We start from the raw sequence: 22,994 nt of genomic DNA, 5'->3' as shown, positions 1-22,994 counted from the left end.
CATAGGGCTAACATAATATGTATAATATGTGCAACCTCATTAGGCACAATGCAAATGTTTTCATTTTCGATTAGCCTTAGCGTAGCTAGCTGTTGCAACTGTCAGCCACTCCACTAGTAATATTACAAAGATAAAAGATATCATTTTATATTATCTTAGATCCATATCTTGTATGCACAATGCATTATCTTGTGAAAAAATACTTTTAGGGACTTCGTCCTACATGTAGTCCATCCTTTGAAATCAATCGTTCTTCTTGCATTTTTCCAAATGCAAAGCAGGAAAGACATACATCGATTCCCTGGCTTTTGACTCATGTTAACAGGTAATTCAATAATGAATAAATTATTAGGTTTCAGGTGAAAACAGGGACTCTGTAGTAATGACTTCACAGAGAATCGTCATCTGATGATGTGGTTCATCTCAGGGTTAAGGAGCTTTGCAGCTATGCTGTGTTGGCTTTTCCAAATCCATGACTGCACAGTTTTTTTGTTTGCAGACCAAATTAGAGAGTGTAGCTGGTGAAAATAGTGGGGCATTCAGTTCTTTTTTCTTCAGCCTAAATAAAACCATCTAGTAGTAAACAAACAATGGAAAAAAAAAAACTGTCATTAGGCTGAACAGAATTCTGTCTTTCTGTCGCTCTCCCTCTCTTATAGCTCCAGTATTGGCTGAATCCACCAGTGGGGGAGAATTAAATGGAGAATTAATGTTGTCAAAATGCACAGGAGAAAAATAGAGCATTTAATTAGACGCCCATATACACACAGGGACTTAATCAAGCTATAAGGAATGTAATGGCTGCATGCAGATGGCTAATGCTGCCTTGAGGACACTTAACATACCAGTGGATAACTTTTCTATGCAGCCTATTATTGCTCTGCCAAGCCATTTCCAAACACAGCTCCAGACAGAGTGACAGTGTGACTGATGGCCGTGGCAAGAATATCGCTGGCTCCTCCTGATGCTGCGCTAGCACTGTGTGTAAATTACAGATATGAGAGCTGCTTTCTTTTTTATCGGCTTCTCTTGCCTGCAGAGGACACAACTTCTTAATACTGCTGCCGTCCCTGCTGCCTCAGTCTGTCCGACAATGACGCGGAGACCAAACTCTAATCATCACTGGAGACAAAGCAAGGACTTTAGATTAAAAAAACGGTCCAAGTCATCTGGTTTGAAAAAAACAGCAGGAGTCTCTAATGACCCTAATTCTTACTTGATTTGCAACAGTGGACAATTCCTTGGGAAGTTCACGGTCTACTTAAAATGCATTTTCATTTCAAATTTTGAAATTATTTTCCCATTTAGAGGAAATGATGATAAAGTACAGCACATACGAGCGGACACCAGTGTGACGACAGCTGGTTTGGTGCAGTAGAATTAGTTTCATACATGGCAATAAGTAGAACCATATAAGGTTCTTCGGCTTGTAGGAGAACCCTTTTTGGCTCCAGGTAGAACCTTTTTTATAAAGGTTCCACCTGGAACCCGTTTGGAGGGTTCCACCAAGAACCCTTTTAAAACCCTTTATTTAGGAAAGGGATTTTAAAGGGTTCTCTGGAGCAAAATGGTTCTTACTGGAACCATTAGTGTTACCAAGAACCCTTGAAAAACCCTTTCTTTTAGAAATATGTGGTTTTTCAGAAGCAAATGGTTCCAGGTAGAACCTCAGCCCTCGTAAAATGACCATTTTGGAACCCTTATTTCTAAGAGTGTAGTGAATTTGACCTCTGCATCTAACACATACATTTTAAACACACCAGTAGTGACCATGCACAAACTGGGCACAGGCGCAATAGAGGGTTGGTAACTTGTTTGACCGTTCACTGGATTTGAATTGAAGTACACACCATTAGCATTAGTTAAGCATGAATAAATATTGAATTCATCATTTATAACACATGGATACTCTATTAGTATGTAGTTTATAAACACAGTTAAACACTGTTCCTCAGCTGATGGGACGAGTAAATAACTGTGTTTATAAACTACAGACTAATGAGTATTCATGCGTTATAAATGATGAGTTCAATATTTATTAATGCTTCACTAGTGTGTACTTATTATAAAGTGTTACTCAATTCCCTTCTGCTTGACCATCGGCTGCCTATATGATTTGAATTCCTGCAGAATCTTGAGGCACCACAACAAAAAAAGAGTTTGTTTTGCAACCGAATGACACCGCCCCCTTTTTTACATACGGTCCTTGAGTTCACTGGTGACCTAATTAAATAAAAAAGGAAAGAGGAAAAGAAAAAGAAAAGTTACAGTGAAGCTTCCTTCTCGTGTCCCCCGGTCGCAAAGTTGTGTGCCAGTGATCACAAAGCTAATGTTACCAAGTCTGAAATGCAGTGAGTTTTAGAGGCTATGAATATATAAAAAAACTAATGATTGCATTTGGGATGTACAGTAAACAGTGATGGGGCCACACTAGCTGTCTCTTTTAATGAGAGAACAGAGAGGCACGGCGCAGTGAGAGAGAGAGATCAAAAATTCATGGGAGGATGCAGTAAAAGCAGTGTTATCTCTCTTGGCATGCTCTCTGCATGTGCTGTCTTTCAAGCTTAAGAAAGAAACAATGCCGCCGCTACCTTGTTGCGTTTTTAGTTGCACTCTATCTCTTTAGAATCCAAGTAAACAATATCATAATAGGCAAAGAAGACACAGGCGCTGATATCTGCGACCCCAGAGCAGGCTTTTTCAAGAGCAGTTCAGCGAGGTCTGTTAGTCAAGTCTCTAAGAGGTAAAAGCTATAATGGGGCAGTGTTTCTATATGTAAAAACAGTTTCTTCTCATCCTCTCTCCTTCATTTCCCACTTTTGATCATCCGAGAGCCCTCGTGTCATTAAATCTATTTTAGAACATTTCAAAGAAAAGTATCCGAGGAACCGCTGAGGGGGTAACAGCCTCTAAAAGATACACCACGGTACAGACAACTCTACATGTGAATACAATATTCAATTTGCTCAAATCCACACACACACACAAACAACGTCTTATACCAATTCAAGACTGAGTCCTTTTTTTTTTTTCAAAACAAATCAACTTGATATTAAAAGTTCTTCAATATAACGTGTCATTTCCTGATATCAGCAGAGCGATCTCTCTTACTCCGCGCAGTCGGAAGATAACGATTCATCGGACAGCTCTGACACGGCAAAATTGCTTTGAGAACAAAACAAAGTTAAATTGAATGTTTAATTACGCTGTGTTTTCTGCAGCATATTGACCACTGAGCTCGCATTTCCAAAAAATGCAGTCAAGCCACAAAAGGCACAAAAATAGTGACTAATTGATTGAACCACAGCCTACAACCTTTTTTTCTGAATTGATGGGCTTTCTTTATTGCGGCAGGGTGAAGGCTTTATTGTTTGCTGGGAAAATGGGTGTCCTGCTCAAATCGCCACAGATTTTCTGTCTAAAGTCAGACAGACTTAGATTACGACCGTTTTTACCTTTATTTTACCTTTGTAACAGTTTGACGCGAGTTATCCTCGAGCACAGTTTGCAGCCGTTAATTCGAGACATTTAGAGAAACCTCAGCTCTCTGTTTCATGTCCGGCGGGCAGATATCACAAGAACATGTGTGTGTGTGCACTCTTCTGGTGAAGCCCAGAGGTGATCAGATTGTATTCTGTGCACAGACAAACTCTGCAGACAACTAAGAAAGAAAACAGGTTGTCTGCTCACAGGCTTTGCTGCAAAGGTGGAGTCCAATTTAATTGTTGTTTCTGATTAAAATTAAGTACAGAAAACTCTACTACCTGACTGTGCAAAATGCCAGGTAGATGTTTTTTTTACTTTACAGATGTGCATTACATTCAAACCATTGTCAAATGAGTTCACATCACATCAGCTCCATATGACTCTCTTTTAAGCATGACGTGTTTGGATCGTGTGTAAAGCTCGGCGACAGTTTACCGTTCTTCGTTTTATGTCGAGACAGATGGTGACAACAGCGACATAAACGAGTAAAGCGAGGTGGCCGCAGGTTGTGGCATGACTGAAAACACAAAAGAGGCGCTGACAAAAGTCTGCTGCTCAAAAACGACAGCTATGTAGCAGCTTCAAGGGACTCCGGTTTCTTGAAACAACATCCCTCCCACATCTCCGAAACACTGTAAATTGTTTGTGTGTAATGTAAAAAGTCACACAGTTATCTGAAGTTGGAGCAACATGTAGCAGCGTCAGGGGACTCTGTTTCTTGAAAATGGAAAATCTCCAACCTTTCCAAAATAATGTAAAATTGTTTGTGGTGAAGTAAAAATCACGTTAACTTGGAGCAACAGTTGAAAAACTGGTATTCTACTTATCCAGTATTTTAACGTTCAGATTGTACTGCATGTGTATTATCACATAAAATAGCGCAATTCATTACAGGCATAGAAATAATTTTCATCGTTAATCTCTTTCATTTGTCTCAGCTGATATTACACTCTTAGAAATAACAGTGCTTAGTAGAACCATATAAGGTTATTCGGCTTGACCTCATAGGAGTAGCCTTTTTGGCTCCAGGTAGAACCTTTTTATAAAGTTTCCACCTGGAACCCTTTTGGAGGGTTCCACCAAGAACCCTTTTAAACCCTTTATTAAGGAAAGGGGCTTTAAAGGGTTCTCTGGATGGTTCTTACTGGAACCATTAGTGTTACCAAGAACCCCACCCTAACCCTTTTTCGGGAAAGTGTTTCTCAGAAGCAAACGGTTCCAGGTAGAACCTCAACCCTTGTAGAAGGACCCTTTTAGAACCTTTATTTCTAAGAGTGTAGAGAGCTGAACTCCACTGGTGTCTTTACCTCTAGACTTAAAAAAATCTCTATCCATTTATCATCAATTTTAGTCTTTTTTTTTGTCCATCATGGGCAAAGTCAGTCTCTAGTTTGAGATAGTTTTACATTTTTAAACTGAAATGCAAGCAAAACAAATGTGTCTCGTTGATATGTTGTCAAGTTTTGTGTGAATCTGGCTATTAATACAGCTGCAGCAGATCAGGTTGGTATTTTTGTCATAAGCGTAATTACACATTAAAGGGGTTTGTGCATTTAATTTGATAAATAAATGTTAGAATCAGTGTCGAAACTATTAAAAGTCTACACTTTTCACATTATTATCATGTTATGTTATTGCCTGCAGTGTTTCTTCATGCACTTATTTAATAAGTGATGCAACCTTTTGAAAAAAAATAAAAAATAAAAATAAATTAATGATTACAATTTGCTGCATCTGCTTTCCAGATGTCTATCAGACAACATTTAGTTTGTCTCTCCATCAAAATGTCATCACTTCCATGTGGACAAAGACAGCTGCCCACCTTTAAAAAAAACATTAAAAGTTGAAAAGTGTTGAAGTCAAAGTCTCAAGGCTACTTCATTGGCCAGAAACCATAATTTGGGACTGTACTGCTTGCCTCATCAAATTGCCATAATAAAAGTTTACGAAGTGCTCGGAGGCATTTGATTTTTTTTAATGTGGCCATTATCTTGAAGGAAAATTAAAACTATTCTTACCTCTTTCCTGCATACTGAGTAGTTTTCCCTTTCAATTTGAGAAGAAGGGGGAAAAAAAACAATTACACGACAATTGCTCATGTTTACAGAGTAATTAGCAATTACTCTGTAATCATCCATGTTTGGAGTGTTGAAATCCAATTAATTAACTCATCAGACAGTTGTCCAAAATGAGGAGTGGACAGATTGCGTGCAATTTAAAACCGACAAGCTTTGTGTTGGAAAAAAAAACAAAATGCTTGTGACTCCTCTTCTTTTGAAAGGGAAAGTTATAATTTATTATAATTTCCTCTAGCATCGATCTATAAAGCAAGTTGTGTCTGTGTGTCTGTGACAGGCATATCTCGCTGACCGTTAGTCAGATTGCCCTAAGACTTTGGATATGGGTAGAGCATGACCCGATGGTGTGCATCCTTGATTTCAAATTTTTGCTGATTTATGGAGGAATTTAAATTTTTGCTGATTTATCACGGTGCACTTTCACTGATTTATCATGTTACACAAGGTAGGCAGTGGCTCATCAGCAGCAGTTGTGCTGTCTGGAGCGGGGAAGTTGGGGGTGAAGAGGCTGTCCTCATGGTGGGTGAGACATTTTCACAAGGTTCACCACAGAACATGGTGCTAAGCTGAAACGACGAGGTGTCCATTCACCAATACGTAAGCACATATTTATTTTGAATTGGCATGCTACTACTTTGCGGTTAACTTGGCAAAACTGTTTCCAAAGGTATGCTAGCGAGGCTACGATTAGCATTAGTGTAGGGCTAACATAATACAAACACTGTGCAACCTCATTAGGCACAACGCAAACTTTTTAATTTTCGATTAGCAGTAGCGTAGCTAGCTGTTGTGACAGTCACATAACATTTGCGTTGTGGCTAATGAGGTTGCACAATATTTGTATTATGTTAGCCTTTACGTTTCTTATCATTAGCATTACCATAACTGAAAAATCTTCTTCACCTCCCACTATAGGAATACATATTTCCCACGGGCACTGCGTTGGTTCACAAAAAAAAAGAGAAGAACGTTCAATTGTGCACCAGATTTGTCAAGTGGCATGAAAAAAAAAATCCACCACAAGCTGTGCGATTATGAGAAAACATCTCATGGTGTCATGGTGAGGAACGCTTCTCATTCACGGAATTCTAATGAGGTGCATGTTTGGCTTCTATTATGTTTACCTGTTCTGCTCTTTCTGTCAGAAATGTGCAATCCACTTTTCACTTTTCCTATGATTTATTCCCCTGCTTTATTTTGCTTCTAACAGTGGGAAGTCGGGGGGATATGAGGACAGTGAAACCATTTTCTTGTGCTGCATCACTTTTCTTTAACCAGTGCGCCAAAAGTTTTGAGATGAAATAATAACTATACCCCGGCTTTAATCTGAGCCCATTAAATCCTCAGTTGAACTGTGCAGAAATCATGACCTGTTTACGTCAATGTTCCCCCAGTTTTAGGGACAGTAACTTCAAACGGAAACACGGATCGCCCTCACAGTCTGAGACGGAAATAAATGCACTAAGGCTTAGAGACGTTGTTATATTTCAGAAACAATGTCCCAACAATCCTATTGTGATCTGGTCTCATTTACGTTAAGGCTGCAGTGCCTTATTATTGCGCCTCTGATCAGTCGTTGAACAGAAATGATATGTTTGCTGTCCTAGGAGTGGGGAAAACACTGATCCTTAGAGGCATCGCAATTCAGACGAGGACGATTCTGAATCGATTCACAATGTCCAAATTCTGATTATTTAAATGTTCAATAACGTAAAATAGATGGCATGATTGCTTTAGCGTCTTAAACGTGAATATTTTTCTCTGTTCATCAATCATTTCTTTGTTCAAATCATTAAAAACTGAATAATTTTGGTTTGTGGACATTTGAGAACATCATCATTTCCAGGTTTGACAAACACAATGATCAGGTTTTTTAACGTTTTCTGACACTATATGGAACAAACAATTACCCGAATAATCGAGAAAATTAATGGACATTTTAATTGATTACGAAAATAATTGTTAGTTGCAGCTCTAAACAAAGACGCATGAAAAGCGAATTCACTGACCCGACGATCGCGACATTACAAAACCAAAAGAGAAGTCATGACCTCACGGGGGTCATGTAATGACATGTGATGCTTGGACATCTGTCGCCACTGTTATCACCGATGACTGGACGCTAAATATGTGATTCAAGACGTTACGTCTTTGCAAAGCAGTTGTAACTTTCCAGTTTACTCATTTTCATTTGGTTTAATAAAAGACAATTGAAAAGAAATTAAACTCTTGTTTCTCATGATAAATGCACTGTTGTTAAAAATAGCGGTGGGTAATCGGTGAGTGATGACAGAGTGAGACAAAGACTTTCAAAAGACTGATTTAAAGTGCATCGAGATGCATCAATAATCGTCTTATAATCGAATCGCGAGGAACCTACAGATTCCCACCCCTACTGTGTCCTTCAACCGCAAAGGGGCTCTGTCAAGCAATACTATCATACCTGACTGAGAAAGTGTTTGACTAAGCTGGATGGATACTTCTTTGTCTTTTCACTTCCTGTGTGCAGCTTGGGGAATGTTAAACATAGCTACAGGGAGAGTCATGATGTTTGACCATCATTGTGTGAACCCATTTTATGACGGTTTGAATGTGATGGACATCTGTATATGTTTAAAGCTCACATAGAGTGGTCCTGTTATTAATTAGAGCCTTCCCAACTGTCTTGTGATTGGCCAATACCCGGAAGTGACATAATCAGCTTAGGACGTCTTTCGAGTCACGATCATTCAGATGCACGAATGTCTACGCACAAGATTAGCTTCCCAACCTTCACAACCCTCAGCCACCCAGTCCTTACCATGGCCAGTGGCACGATGCCACCCAGGTCCTGCGGTGCCAGGCGGATGTGGGTCTGCACCTCGCTGGTCACGGTGCGAGTGAGCGGGTACTCCACCTGCCATGTGACTTCCCTCCCTCCCTGAGGCACCATCAGTCCGTTGACTTCCAGGTCCACCTGCAGCACTCGCTGGTAACCCGCCGCCTCCACTCTGCAAGCAAAGAGAGAGACAGATGATGAGTGTGTGTCAGGAGTGGGTTTAGATAAAAAAAAAGAAGGAGGGCAGAGAATAATGAGTAGCAATCAGAGAAGCACACGTGACAAGAGTGACCTAAAGAGAAATGGCTGAAAGAAAGATAAAAGGTTTGTTTATTACTGAAGAAAAAGAGAGGAACACAGAGGAAGAATCACGTTAAAGAAGGGCAGAGGAAAGGGGAGAGAGTGAGAATAAAGGGAATTGGTTGTTATTGTCCATTAACAGGAGTGTGTAGTGGGCGGAAGGAAATGAATAGTACACTTTAATCAGGTGTAAAAAAAAACATGTAAGATGAATTCTTTGTGGTGGTAATGGCGATGCAGCGCTGCAAGCAGATGCACACGTGCTACAGGGTTTGAATATTTCTTCCTTAAAATGTAAGCAACACATTCCCCATCTCAGGATCTGATATGAAACTAATCGCAACACCATTGAAATTCATTCTCACATCCACACTCGACCAGCATGCTGACAGGAAAAAAAAAAGCTATTTATTTTTTCCATATTTGCAATATGGAGCCTCTCTTGCAGAGATTGCCAAGGCCAAGCGAATAATTTTCTCTTAGCTGATGGAGATGCAAACAAAGCAGAAAAACAATGAATGCAAAATAAAATCCTCCAAACTTATTTGATTTGCTGAGTGCTACGTTTGATCACGCTGCAGCAGCCCTCCTCTCTCAGGTTATTCCTCTGTGGAGTCCAAAACTTTGCTTTGTGCAAAAACATCTTTTCCAGCAGCCAGACACCGGATAAACACGGTGTCTTGAAAAACACAATTTGCACTTGGGGATCTCGAAGTGGCTCACAGACCCAAAACATTCACGCTATTTCTGATGCTAGAAACACAAGTAAAGGGCGATTTGAGAGCCAACAGATATGTTTCCATGAGATTCACCAGCCTTTGCTGTTTGGTTGTGAGACGACTTAAACGAGGCTGGAGAGACACCCAGACTGAGCATGTGTTGGGGTTGGAGTGTGTGTGTGTGTGTGTGTTCGAGATCCAAGGATTCCCTTGAACATATTTTAGCCAAGCTTGCATTTAAACCCCCATCTCCCTCTCTTGTGTGTGTTCAAAACTCAGACACTAGCCCGACTTCAAAGTGCAGATTTAAGGATCCACTCTGGTGAGAAAGCATGAGAAGGAGAACAGCTTTGGAAACTGGATGAAGAGTGAATAGAAAACAGCAAAGCCTCTTTTTTTCTGTAATTATCAATTTGACTTCCTATATTTTTTCACTTGGAAAGTCTGAAATTCAGAGATGCAGTTTTCCTATATAAACAGCAGAATTACACAGGTATAAATTGAGGTCTTGTACCTCATCGCTGGTTGAGAATTCATCTAATTATCTCACAGTTCACACAAAAACAACAATTAATTTCACTTTAGTGTTGGTTTTAACCAAAACACTAAGTTTAAGCACTTCTGGAAATACTCTGTACATGACAGAATTATTCATAATCTCCAAGTGAGTCTCAAAAAACGTAAAGACCATTGAATAACGCTTGCTTAAAATATTGATGTCACCTGTGTTTAAAGGTTTATGAGAGGACTGGGTAAAATTTACAGATGTACAGAACAAAAAATCATTTTCTTCTGGGGATTTGTAGATCGGAAGAACATAACATAATAGAGCTGTTTTACTTTTATGATTCTATTTACCATGCAAGTAGTTTTCAGTAAAAGAAATTACATCTGTTTTTTCGCAGCTCATTAACGCTCTGTCTCTATATTGCATCTTTCCTCATTTCACATTTATGCTAAATAAGATAAACCTTGTTTCCTGAATATCCCTATGAAATCTGCAGTGATTAAACTACCAAGAAAACGTTATATTATAATGAGTACGTTAGCAATGTTGAAATCACGACGTACACTCTGGCACGTGATTTCCTGCCGCTCGAAATCCACAATCAAAGTGAAACGTCCAAAGTAAAACAGAGGGAATAGAAACGCCGAGAGCAAACATCTCGCACTGTAGACTGGAGTTATATATGGTTTCACAGCTCAATGGATTTGTTGAGAAATCCCCCACTTTTGGGATTTCGCTGTGGAGTATCAGCCACTTGCCGGTGCTCGAGTACATCCATCACGTCAGGTTCTTTCCTCAGACAGAAACTCGGGAGAGCGCTGCAGAGCCGCAGTGGGACATCCTCGACCGTGCTTGACAGCACGCCGAGCCCAGAGGTAGTGACTGCGGTGATTATGTAGGTTTATGCTTGTGGGTGTATAATTACGGCCAAATCAATTATCGGGCCGATGCGCGGTCCTGCTTTAAAAACGTAGACGTAGACGGACAATGGTTTAGTGCTGAACAATATACAACTCGCCCTCTGTGCATATTCAGTCTGTCCCTCCAGTCCTCCCTTACCTGCAGTGCTGTGTGGCCTCCAATAGAGGGCGGTGCTCTCTCTCTCTCCCCTCCCTCCCCCGCAGCCAACCCCCCCTTCTCAGCCAGAATGTGTTTGGGATGATAAATGTCCACAGCCCACCGGTTGGAGAGGTCAGCCTGCTTCCTCCATGTCTCATTAGAAGCGTATCTGCACCGTGTGCCCTTTCCTCTGCACAATTACCATACAATTCAATACACATCACTTCCTCTGCCCTGACTCCTGGATGGAGATGGGGAACAAGAGGTGAGTGCAGAGACAGAGGTGGAAAATACACAAAAAAAAAACACAAAAACAACAATAGAGCGGAAACAGGTTTAGAAAGGTCTACCTTCCTGAAAGCACAGATCTCCACTGGGATCACAGAACAATGCCCGAGTATCGTTGTAGATTTGTTGCGGTGAACTAAGGCAGAAAATCCGTCATGTCATCTTGTGGAAGCTTTTGAGTTATCTCCGTTTGTCGGTGCTATTGTCTGCGCGCGAAAGCACAAACGGAACAAGGTAAAAGAAGACACTCGAGAGGAATAGAAAATGTACACTTTTTTTCTGTAACCTACATTTCAATTACACCCTCATAACAACAAAAGCGGCCCTGGGTGAGGGGGAAAAAAAAGTGGTATCAGTGGCAACAATAAAAAGAAAAAGAAGAAAAAAAGGGAAATTTCTATTATTTGAAAGCAGAAAAATAAAAGAGTAGCAGAGGGAACACAAAAGCCTGGTTAAACTTGTAACCGTGTTTCTCTCTCAACACCTTTGTGGATAGTTGGCTCTGAGAAAAGTAGTGAAAGAGAAGTCTGCTGTCTCTCTTAGACGCCCAAAGGGCTTCCTTTCATGCACAGCAGTGATTCAGTTAGCGCTGACAACAATGATGCATCAAAGACCTGCGTTCATTTCAAAACAGCGAAATCACCACGAGTTTAGCAGGTCCGCGGTGTAAATGCTCTAATGGCCTATGCAGATTTTTTTTTTTTTTGGAACCAAGGTCATTTTTTTTTATTTGTACCAGTTGGAAGTTTTCCCTCCGACTGGTCCAAATGTAGCCAATCAAGAGCCTTCTGCGGTGTGACATTGAAATATTCAAATGAGCAAATGCACACAGCTGGGACAAACAAGACTGTCCTCTTGAAACATGAAACTCTCTGACAGGGTGTGTTCACGCCCAACAGTCCTAACCTGACGTGATGCATGTGTATCATGTTGTTGGCTGCTTTATTTTGTTCACAAAGGCAAATCAGTGGCAGGCTACACGGTTGGTGTAGTTGTTAGAACTTTTTGCCTTTGTAGCAAGAAGACGCCGGTTCACAACCTGATCGTAGCAAGGGTCTTTGAGCATTAGGGTTGTTTGTCTCTATGTGGCCCTGTGATGGACTGATGACCTGACCGGGGTGTGACCCCGCCTTTCGCCCTATGTCAGCTGGAATTGGCACCAGCGTCCCACACGACCCTCATGAGGAGGATAAAGCGATACACTCTTTGAAATAAGGGTTCCAAAAGGGCTGAGGTTCTATCAGGAACCATTTGCTTCTGAAGGGTTCTTGGTAACACTAATGATTCCAGTAAGAACCATTTTGATCCAGAGAACCCTTCAAAACCCCTTTCCCGAATAAAGGGTTTTAAAAGGGTTCTTTGGGAACCCTCCAAAAGCTTTCCAGGTGGAACCTTTATAAAAAGGTCCTACCTGGAGCCTGAAAGGGTTCTTCTATGAGTACAAGCTGAAGAACCTTATATGGTTCAATTTAGCACCTTCATTTCTAAGAGTGTAGAAGATGCATGGATAGCTCTCATCTAAATCCCCCATTGAGGAAATGGGTGAACTGCTGATAAATGGCTCTGAGTCAGAGGACTTGTGGCATGAACGGCATCCATCATCAGGCTCTAGGAGGACCCAACTCGTCCTCCTCTTCCTGGTCCAGATTAGATAACACCTGTAGACCAGCAAGCATCATCGCTGAACATCGATGTTCTTCAGCATCATCGCCCCAAAGCAGCAAACTCGAGTCACCAGCATTCTTCTACCTCACAGGCTATGAACCTCTCAGTGAGAAGTCTACAGTAGGGCTGCAAGTAACGATTATTTTCAAAATCGATAAATCTGTTGATTATTTCCATGATTTATTCACTAATCAAGTTATCGCTTAGTCCATAAAATGTCAGAAAATTTCACATTTTGATCTGTGTCTTGTTTTGTCCACAGATCAATTTCAGTTTTTAATTATTTCTTTGTTACATGGAGAAAAGAAAGAGAAAATATAAGCTGAAACAATCAGAAATCTTCTGACAATTAATGTAGTAATCGATTAATAATCGATCAATGGAGTAATTGTTTCAGCTCTAGTAACGACTGTTTTCAAAATGAACAAGTTCATCTTTTGCCTAATTGAATTAAGTCGATTGGTGCAAAAAATGGTGAAAAGTATTGATTGATGTTTCCCAAACTTAAAAAATTATGGAATCCTCAAATGTTCACTTTATGGAAACATTCCAGCTCAGATGAGTGAACATTTGCAGAACAGAAAAAACTAATTTATCAAAAAATAGTTATGACATTGATTTATGAATCAATTCATTGCTTAATTGTTTCAGGTTTAATCTTAAGGCTTCTGTTCTGGGTTTTCACTCGAGAACATTTATTTATTCAGACGTTTGTGGCTCTGCACACACAACATTTTCTGTGTGACTGTGGCTCAGGCGAAAACAAGAGGGAGAGGACACCTGCGTCAAAAATGCAATTCAAGACGGACGTGCTATAGGACCCATTGAAGGAAACTCTGACTGGAGTTTCCTTCAATGCACTGGGCACTTTGTTGCTATTTATGTATGTGCAGCTGGGAGCCAATGCAGTGGTGTGTGTTGCATCTAAGACCTGCCAATGGCAAGCTTGATAATTATGTAGTTGCGAGAGAGAAACAGATGTATTCTCTTACCAAACCTTTTGTTTGTTTTGTTGTCTTTAACATGTCATAGCATATTCAAATGTAGTCTTGTTTTACCAAGAAACACACACGTGTATTTATTTTAGCAGTGCAGTATGTACATCTGTCTCGGGCCATAATTTAATCCTAACTTGAGACCAGCAGTAATTTAACAAATCCTGTGTGACGATGGATGAGGATGAGGAACTCCATCTGTCTCCTCACAAATAAGCACCTTCTGCTTTTGACCCCTCCTGTGTTAGGGTAATTCTTCTTGTTCAGAAATCTTAATTAGCAATACTTTACAGGTCTAAATAAATACAACACAAGCAGAACTCCTACACGCTCTAGGTTGTAATCTTGGATTTCTAACTCAAGATTTTACTCAGCAACTGTGCACCCACAACACACAAATATTCCAGGTGTTGATAGGGACACAAACGCTGGCGCTTGGAATCAGTCATGCAGGTATAATCTCCACTTGTTGCTTTGTAACCTCACGGTGACAAAAGCCCAGGAAGTCGAGAAACAATTTCAGGAAATCTCGACTAAAACCAAAACTCCACGCTTCCAGGTTTTCTACACTCACGGACGGCGATATCGGATTCCCTGTTTTTTTTTTTGTATTGATCACATTACTCTCAGCGGGAAAGCAAATAAGAATAGTTTCCTTTTATCATAATCCGCAGTTACTACGGAGTTTGACTGAGATAAAATGCGACGACTGCTCCGTCCATCACTCAGCGAGCGTCCGCGTGATTCTCTTTTCCGTAAGCCGTGTTAATTATTCGTCGTTCGCTTATTCGCCAGCTGTGCTGCAAAAACATGGCCTTTGTCAGTGGCTCCTCAAAACAGAAGTTCATTTTGATTTTAATTGGTTTAGGGCCTCAAGGGAAGAATTATAATAATAATAATAATACTACGTCTAATAAATAAAACCTGGTGTCAACAAGATCCCCGTCGGCGGCGTGTTTTAGTGTGTAGATATAAAGGTCAGATTAACCACAGATGCAACCCCTGACTCCAGTTCAGCGGGAGCCAAACTGAATGTGTGTTTAATGAGGTCATTTAGCCCGGCGCAGTTGAGGGTCATTAGAATATTATGATTTAAAATCATAATATTCCACACATCCTAATAAATTAGGATGTGGTGGAGCAGAAACCATATTTTGCGAGCTTGTGTGTGTGTGTGTGTACATCTCAAGGGAGTCCAGGGCCCTCCTCTAATGAGTTCCACTATCTCAGGTCTAATATCTGTCTCTTCTTTCCAGTAAATGCTAATGAGATCCTATTGCAAGTAGCAGAGCTCGACCCCGACACTCATCATCCTCCGCCGCGCTGGTGGACAGCAGAACCGCTCTGAATGAGGTGGTTTGGAGACGCTTGTTATTGCGGGGGTCGTTAGGAGTTATTCAGCCATCAGGGCCGATGGAGGCCCCCGCAGGGGTGGAGAAGGTTGATATGCAGGGAGGCGTGAGAGCGAGAAAGAAAAAACGCCATAAAATAAAACAAAAACAACGCTCAAGTAATGGTAAGTGATCTTGATTTATTCGACGTGAAATTTTTTCCCCAAAGACAGCTCACTGAACCAAGTCACAGTTGTTAGTAATAAAGGTGCGGCACCTATAAAACACTAATCCTAACCTTGTGCTGTCTGCAGGGAGGGAGGGAGGGAGGGAGGGAGGGGTGGTAGCGGTAGCGGTAGCGGTAGCCTTCCGGCCAGTGATGCCTGTTTCATCTGAGTGGAATGGAGCAATAAACATTGACATATGACGGACAGATAATGAAACAGATCATAAAATCAAATCCATGTCAGGAAGCAGGTGAAATGTAGAATAACCAATTTATGTTGGCAGGGAGATTTCCCTCAGGATGCATCAAAGACATCAGCCTTGTCCATGTCTGCAGATTAGGTTGTAAGACTGAGCTTCACCTGGAAGCTGTGTTGATATTTTTTGTGAATTATTATAATTAGTATATGCTTTATACATGATGAAATATAATTCTAATTAATTATATTGTTATTGCTGTCAAAACGAAGGTGTTAATTGCTGCAAAAACATGTCTTTTTTTTTTTTTTAACATTTTGTTTACATTTTTGGTGAATGCCACCACACCAAGGAAAAGGAAGAAGATTGCTAGAAGACGTGTATGAGGAAAATCTCTGGGGGGTTATGAGCCATGTCTAATCTTAACACTTTACCGGGCAAAGAACTATTTGGTAACTTCTGGGGACATTCGAAACTATTATGTTACCTGTGTGTTAACCTGAAATCTTAAAAACACTTTGATTTCAACAAACCAATCAGCAGAGATTGTGAAGTTTTAAATGTGTTTTTGTTTTGTTTTTGAACCGTATCAATATACCTTGATTTTCTTCATTAATATTTAAACATTCTCCATAACAGGCAATTGCAGAATGCAGCGCCAAACGCTCTCTCAGTTGACACCAGATCACTGAAAGTGTTTCCGTATTCCAATATAGGCTAGCGTTGAAGTCGAAAATTGAAAGGGAGCTGCATGGAACGCCATAGTCCGTTTGGAGACAGCTCTTATATCAGCAGCGTGATGATGAAATGTCAGACTGTTACCGACTTTGGAGATGACGTCACAGGACAAGACAACTTTGGGGTCAAGTACTGGCTACACAAACTGTCTGTACACTTGCAAAGTTATGGACTCTCCTCACTACCACAGAAGCAAAATGTTGTTTGGAGTGGTTTAAAAAATAACGGTTTGTCTAGTTTGTCAAGTCGAAATTCGCAAAAAAAACAACACAAAGGATGAACCCGTTATGATCCGAAAATAGACCTAGAATGTTTGAAACTCTGGATTTTGCCTTTAATTGCTTCCTCTTTTTTTTTTTAGTTAAATGTTTTGACAGCCATCGTAATTAAAATTCTGTTGTGCACACATCTCTGATGTTAGGTTACTGGCACTGACTCTGGGGCAGTGATATGTACGTGACTGGCTTTGCAAGTTACAACAAAAAAAAAGCAACACCCCCCCCCCTCCTCCTCCTCAGGAATATCTAACAGTAATTGTCACCGAAGCCTTGAAGCTCCAAAAATGATATTTGGGACAGTCCTTTTAGTTTGCTTTCACAGTGGGCCTGCAGAGTGAAAATGGGGTTGGGGCAGAGGATGGAAAAAAAAAAAACTGAAATTCTGCAGTTCTTATCTTTGCTCTGTCTCCTCTTCGATATGTTCCGACATAACCCCCGTCTTTTCTGATCCCCCCAGTTTTTTCCCTTCTCCTCTTCCCTGCACACCTTTCTTTCTCCCATCACTTTGCCTCTCTCAACTGCCCTGCTGATCTTCTCTTCTTTTCCTCCTCGGCGCTATGTTTCTCTGATATTCCTCTCAAACGGTGTGTGAAATGAAAGAATTCGAGCTTCTTACATGAAACAGATGTGGCTCCATGCATCGGCCAATCAAAAAGCAGCACGGGCCACTCTGTGCCATATCGTAGCAAAAGCCAATCAGAGCCTGAAAATCAGCTGAGGAAACACTGGAAAATTGGCTACACAAACAACATAGTGCAGAAAGCAGTGGCGAGCTCGTCTCCTATGAGCTAAACACACAACAACAGACAGACACTGTCACAGTTATCGCCTTATTTAAAGTGTGCAAACGCGTGATTTCTCATTTAAGTGCTACAAAATTGTCACAGACGAAAAATCCCCCCCCTCTCAAGATTGTGTCAGGAAAAAAAAAAAACAGCTTGTCACATAGCAACAGGGTGCCTGAAAATGTATGCAAATTGATTTTAAGTAAAGAAAAACACGCATATCAGGGGAAACGGCTCGACTGTCTCATCAAACTGTAAACCCTGAGCACACGGGGTGTAAACATTACCCATCAAACACTGACACATGTCACAGATTGTCCTGTAAGTGACATTTTTTCTTTGCCATAAATGCACATATGAATAATTATATTGTCTTTTTACGACGACGTCTGCTTAAAAGCAGCATGAACAACATTATCATACTGTGGTGTTAGTATAGTACTGGTATGGCATTGTGCTTGTGAGGGGGTTTATGGAGTGCAAAGCTCTTGGTTAAATAATTAAAAAACATCGGTACTGCATTTAAATAATAAGAGAAGACAATGTTTCCCAAAAAATCGAACTGCATGCAAAGCTGCATTACCTTTGGTTGATTAACTGCCGTAAAGAGTTTAAGTGACTGAGAATTCATTTCTAAGTGACCTCAAACTTCTGAACGGTAGTGTAACTGACCCTAACCCGAACTGCTCCTTTGCCAGGACAAAACAATTCAACTTGGGCAGATGCTTCAGCTTTACTCTTAGAAATAAAATTCTTACTGAAACCATTAGTGTCACCAAGAACCCTTGAAAAACAAATGGTTCCAGGTAGAACCTCAGCCCTTGTAGAAGAACCCTTTTGGAACCCTTATTTCTAAGAGTGTTGTGGACCACTACATTTCAAATGCATCTTCCAGTTCTGAAAGAGTAAGTAAAAATCATGCAAACGCACCACATTTCCCTAAGTTAGTGAGGTTAATATCTGCGTATCCGACAAACATCTGTGTCATTTCTCCACAACTGGGCCACAGCTGTTTCAACAGCCTCATTGCTTTATCAAGCTCGCATAACTTATACGCTGCTAATGTACAATGTTTTTTGTTTTTTTTTAAAGTTATTGAAGAAAAAGACTTAATTGAGCTTAATGTTGCATCACAACTGTTGCAGTTCACTAACACTGACAACATGTGGGAAACAGAACAAATGGATGCCACCCTGTCGCTATTTAACCTCCTCTTGAGGCCAAAGCTGCCGGTTACGAGCCAAATCACTCTCTCGTGGTCGCCACGGCAGACGATTTGGCTGAGATTTCTCCACTGGATGTCTTTCCTGACACCACCCTCCCATTTATCCAGGCTTTGGGAGGCTGGAGGTGAATTTAGAGTGTCCAATTAACAATGAGCAATGGGGATTGGCTACCCTTGCTCAGGGGTTCCCCAGCCCATGACCTGGCGGGGGACTCAAACCAGCAAACGCATTGGGGTCACAAGCCAAGTTCTCTTTCCCGCTTGGGTACGGAGCTGCCACGTGTAAAACAGAGAAAACGACGAAACACAATCAACCACCTTATAAACAGCAGATCTTCTCTTCCCTTATTGATTCCTGTGAGCTGTAAGAGTGTTAGTAAAATTCTCCAGAGGGCTGTGGTGCTCATCCTTTTATCCCGGACAATAAGATCAACTCAGTGTGACTGGCTAATCTCCCCTCAGAGTCTCAACTCTTCAGCAGAAGTGACACTTCCTCTTTTTTTCCCCCTCCATGACGTGCACATGTACACGTAGATACGGCATTCACAGAAATGACAAGGGATTAGATTAGCTTGCCCTTTCCATTATTTGCCTCTCGGTTGCAGAGTGGTACTTCTAAAGCCCATGATGTCAATACATTTAGGTTTATTTGCAGCTAGAGATGTACGTGTTGATCTTATTTTTTTCTTTTTAGCTAATTCCCCTCTCTTTATTCACCTCTGCTCTTCCAAGGACTGTCAAAGATCTATACAGTAAAAGGTAAAGCAGAACATTTAAAATACCTGAATGTACATCTTGCTCATACCTCAGATCCTTTTTTTTTTTTTTTTTTTTAAGATGTAACAAAACATTGCTGATCTGTGAAGTCTGAGCAAATGTGTGCCGATGGTGAAAAGCTTTGGAAAAGATTGTGGATACATTTTAAAATGTGAAACTTCAGCGTTTGCTTTTGAGGAAGATTTTACCGCACTTCACATTTACTTGAAATAAAATGACCGACCGAGGAAGAGGCTGAATATGGCAAATGCAGCCTGACATGAGGGAAGAACTGTGGCCTGAACATTAGACATGCAGATCCACATGTGGCCATGGACTTCACAATGTGACCTTAAGAGATATGAAAGGGTTTTCTTCATTTCGCCAGACGGGGACTGTTTGAATTCATTCATTCATTCATTCATTGCTTAAGTTCTCTAGCTATTACAACCCAGATAATGATGTTCAACCGTCAAACTATAAAGACACAGCGAAAAGAAGACACTGGTGATTTGGAATAAATATCTAATTAAGTGATTTTAACGTGTGAGTTAAGGTTTGAGTAAATATCATTCTGCCAAATACTTGCAAACATGGTGAAACATTAATATATCAATGAAAACGTAAAGATATTGTATTTTTTTTTCCTAACACAGAACAATCAAATTTAGAGCAATTCAATTGCAGCCTTTTGCGAGTTGCGTCAGATTGCGGTTTGAAAATGACTAATTCTGACCCAGAAGTCACACACACGACACACTTGAGCGACAAGACAGCGATCAAAAGCTATAAACTTCAAGTTAATAATAAAGTTAATATGGTTTTGGGGTAGTTATCACAACCTCATATATGCCCAATTGCTCATTTTAGTGAGTCACTTGAATTTAATAATTAATTTAATGCTATAAAAAAATGGTAAAATGTCCTGATTGATCGCCGAGACTAACCCACAATCACAGTTTAATGTGTGCATATTGCGGGCTTCGGCTCCAGCGCAAGATGGAAGCGCCCACACTGGGGCTATTTTGGCTATTTTAGATGGGAGAATGTGGAGACCCATCTTTACAATAATACATGGTCACCGTGTCCATATTTGCCTCCAGTACTCAGTACTTACTTATCACAAATTAACCTTCTATCACATTAGGAGCAGAACAGTGGTGTGTGGGTGGCTGGGGGAATGTGAGCAAGTAAAGATCAGCACTATGACAACACGGCGTGGAGTTAATGAATCGCTGCTAGTTATATGATAATGTAATAAGGGTCAGGCTATCGTGTAAATGAAAGGACTGCAGGGACTTTTGTATCATGACCTTAACCCTGCCTTATGTATTAATAAAGTCATCAAAAACATTCATTTCACACAAGTGATTATAATTAATTCCCCCCTTAATGAAAAAACCTTTTTACCTCAAATCAATGACAATTTTATAGATAGCTGCATTCACAAAAAAAAAGAAAAGAATTCACTAATGCAAATTAACACTGTATTTCTGTTGCCAGGGGCGTAATTCTTCTGTCTCAATATGCTGTTCTCATCACAAAGGACCCGTGTTTACTTCAAAATTCAACAAATAAAATGACAAAATTCCTAATGTACACCGAGATTAAAATGGCATTCTGGGCTTTATCTGTGAAAAGGAATAAAAACTGACAGTGACACACCACAGGGGAGAGTTAATAAAAGAGTTCTTTGTGTTTTTTTGCTGCGTGAATTAAAGTAAAACATTAGCCTGATTTGGTATTTCCAAAGTATTACAAAGGCACGTGTCTATTGGCCGCCTGCTGTTGTGCTTTCACACTTTCATTAAGGTGAGGGAAAGTACCAGTCTATGTTGGGTTATTTTATAATACTAATTGGTCATTACTAGGCTTTAAAAAAAAAAAAAAAAAGCTATAACTTTCTTCTTTGCTTTTTGAAGTGTAGTTTTTCTATTTTCCCTCACCGGTTAACCCTTAGAACTCATAGAGTATATACAGAGGGTATACGAATGTGCAATATAGAGTGTCTTATATCCTTTTTTTTTTCAGCACAACTTCATGAAAAATACATCTCATTTTCACCCAATGTATAAACACACCTGAGCAAAAAGTCCTCAAAATGTTTCAAAAAAGTCACAGTTCAAAGTTCACATGGTTCATGGTTCTGAACAAAGAGCAAAGAAAAACAGTCTAATTTTGTAGCACAATTATTGCTACTTTATATCACGACTAAAAATGTGATATAATGTTTCATAACTTTGACTCAACAACACGTAAAAAGACATTTTTTAAAGCCTGAATATGTGACCTATAAACACACATCCACAGGATGTCCATATAAGGAGTTGTGTATTATCCCCTTGGCAAATTTGGGTGCACCTGCGTGAGTTCTAAGGGTTAAAGGTCGCATATTATATCCTATTTCACCAAGTTAAACTAGTTCCCTGGTGTCCTAATGAACATGTCTGTGACATGCTTTGGTAAAAATACAAACAGCCCTGTTCAGAACTCTCTGTTTAGTAGTATCTCTTAAAAAAAAAGCAGTTAGCATTTGGAAAAGTGATCAGGCTCTAGCAGGCACATTGCCGTCATATATAACATGTATCCACTGGACAGATAAATCCTCTGAGGCTGGAAGTTTGTGTAGAACTCTGTGCTGCACTGTGGAGCCAAGAATAGAACTTCTCGCGGACTTCCGGATGCCGTTGCCTTCACCAGCACCCTTGCGCGTTTTATGGACAAAGCGGAGCTCCGCGAAACAACAATTCCAGGAATTTTGCGTCTTGTGACATCGCAGTGAGTGCGGAAGTCACCATCACATGTTTTATCTCCCGTACTTAGACTGAGGAGGACCACAAAAATACGAGTAAGTCATCTTTTTTCACACTTTGGTGACTGGTAGGGGCTCCAGAGTCTCAAATATAAGTATTAAAATGATTAAAAAGTTGATTTTGCGTAATATGTGACCTTTAAATAAACCTCCAATACATTTACTAACTCACTAATACAGCACATGTTTGGCAGTTTTATTAAAATGTGCTGCAGTGCAAAAGTATTTTCCTGCTCTTTTTATGTGCTCTTCTAATATGCATCTCAAAACACGCTCATCCTTGAACTAGTCCTGCTCCATCCATCGCACCTGCAGTATTTTTGTCCATAGCGATCTCATTCCCGTCTCTCTCTCTTTCACACTGCACACACACACACCGCACCTGAAGGTACAAATAAAGAACATTGAAATGGCCTACAACCCCCACATGCGTGTGGCACGACCAGATATAAACAAACACGAAAACAAACCACTCCCTGTTTCACTTTATTAAATTGGTGTATGTGGACAGGGTTAATAAGAATGCCAGTCCTACCGTGACCCTCTTTCTGACCTGGACCCTTGCTCCTGATCCCTTGCCTCATTAATCTGTCAAGTAAACAGAAACCTTCTCCTCTTATACCCACAGGAGGCCAGAGGGATTTGAAAAGAGAGAAATGTACACAGACACTAATTCTACCACACCAGTCACTTCTCTCCCTCTGGTGTTGAAGAAAAACAAAATAGCACA

At 40.4% G+C, this 22,994-nt stretch overlaps 1 protein-coding gene across 1 annotated transcript in view; it reads right to left on the bottom strand.

Annotated features, from left to right (window-relative positions):
- LOC310938627 (transmembrane protein 132C) overlaps positions 1-22,994 on the bottom strand; it is a gene marked incomplete at both ends in the record, with an annotated part of 148,697 nt that overhangs the window by 26,561 nt on the left and 99,142 nt on the right. The window contains one exon of the mRNA XM_083903167.1: positions 8,365-8,554. Within this exon, the coding sequence (XP_083759293.1) occupies positions 8,365-8,554 (190 nt within the window). The remainder of the gene's footprint in view (positions 1-8,364; positions 8,555-22,994) is intronic.

The sequence above is a fragment of the Microchirus variegatus genome (assembly GCF_963457635.1).
Source record: "Microchirus variegatus genome assembly, chromosome: 16".
Classification (NCBI taxonomy): Eukaryota; Metazoa; Chordata; class Actinopteri; order Pleuronectiformes; family Soleidae; genus Microchirus; species Microchirus variegatus.
This window is presented reverse-complemented; position numbering and strand designations above follow the sequence as displayed.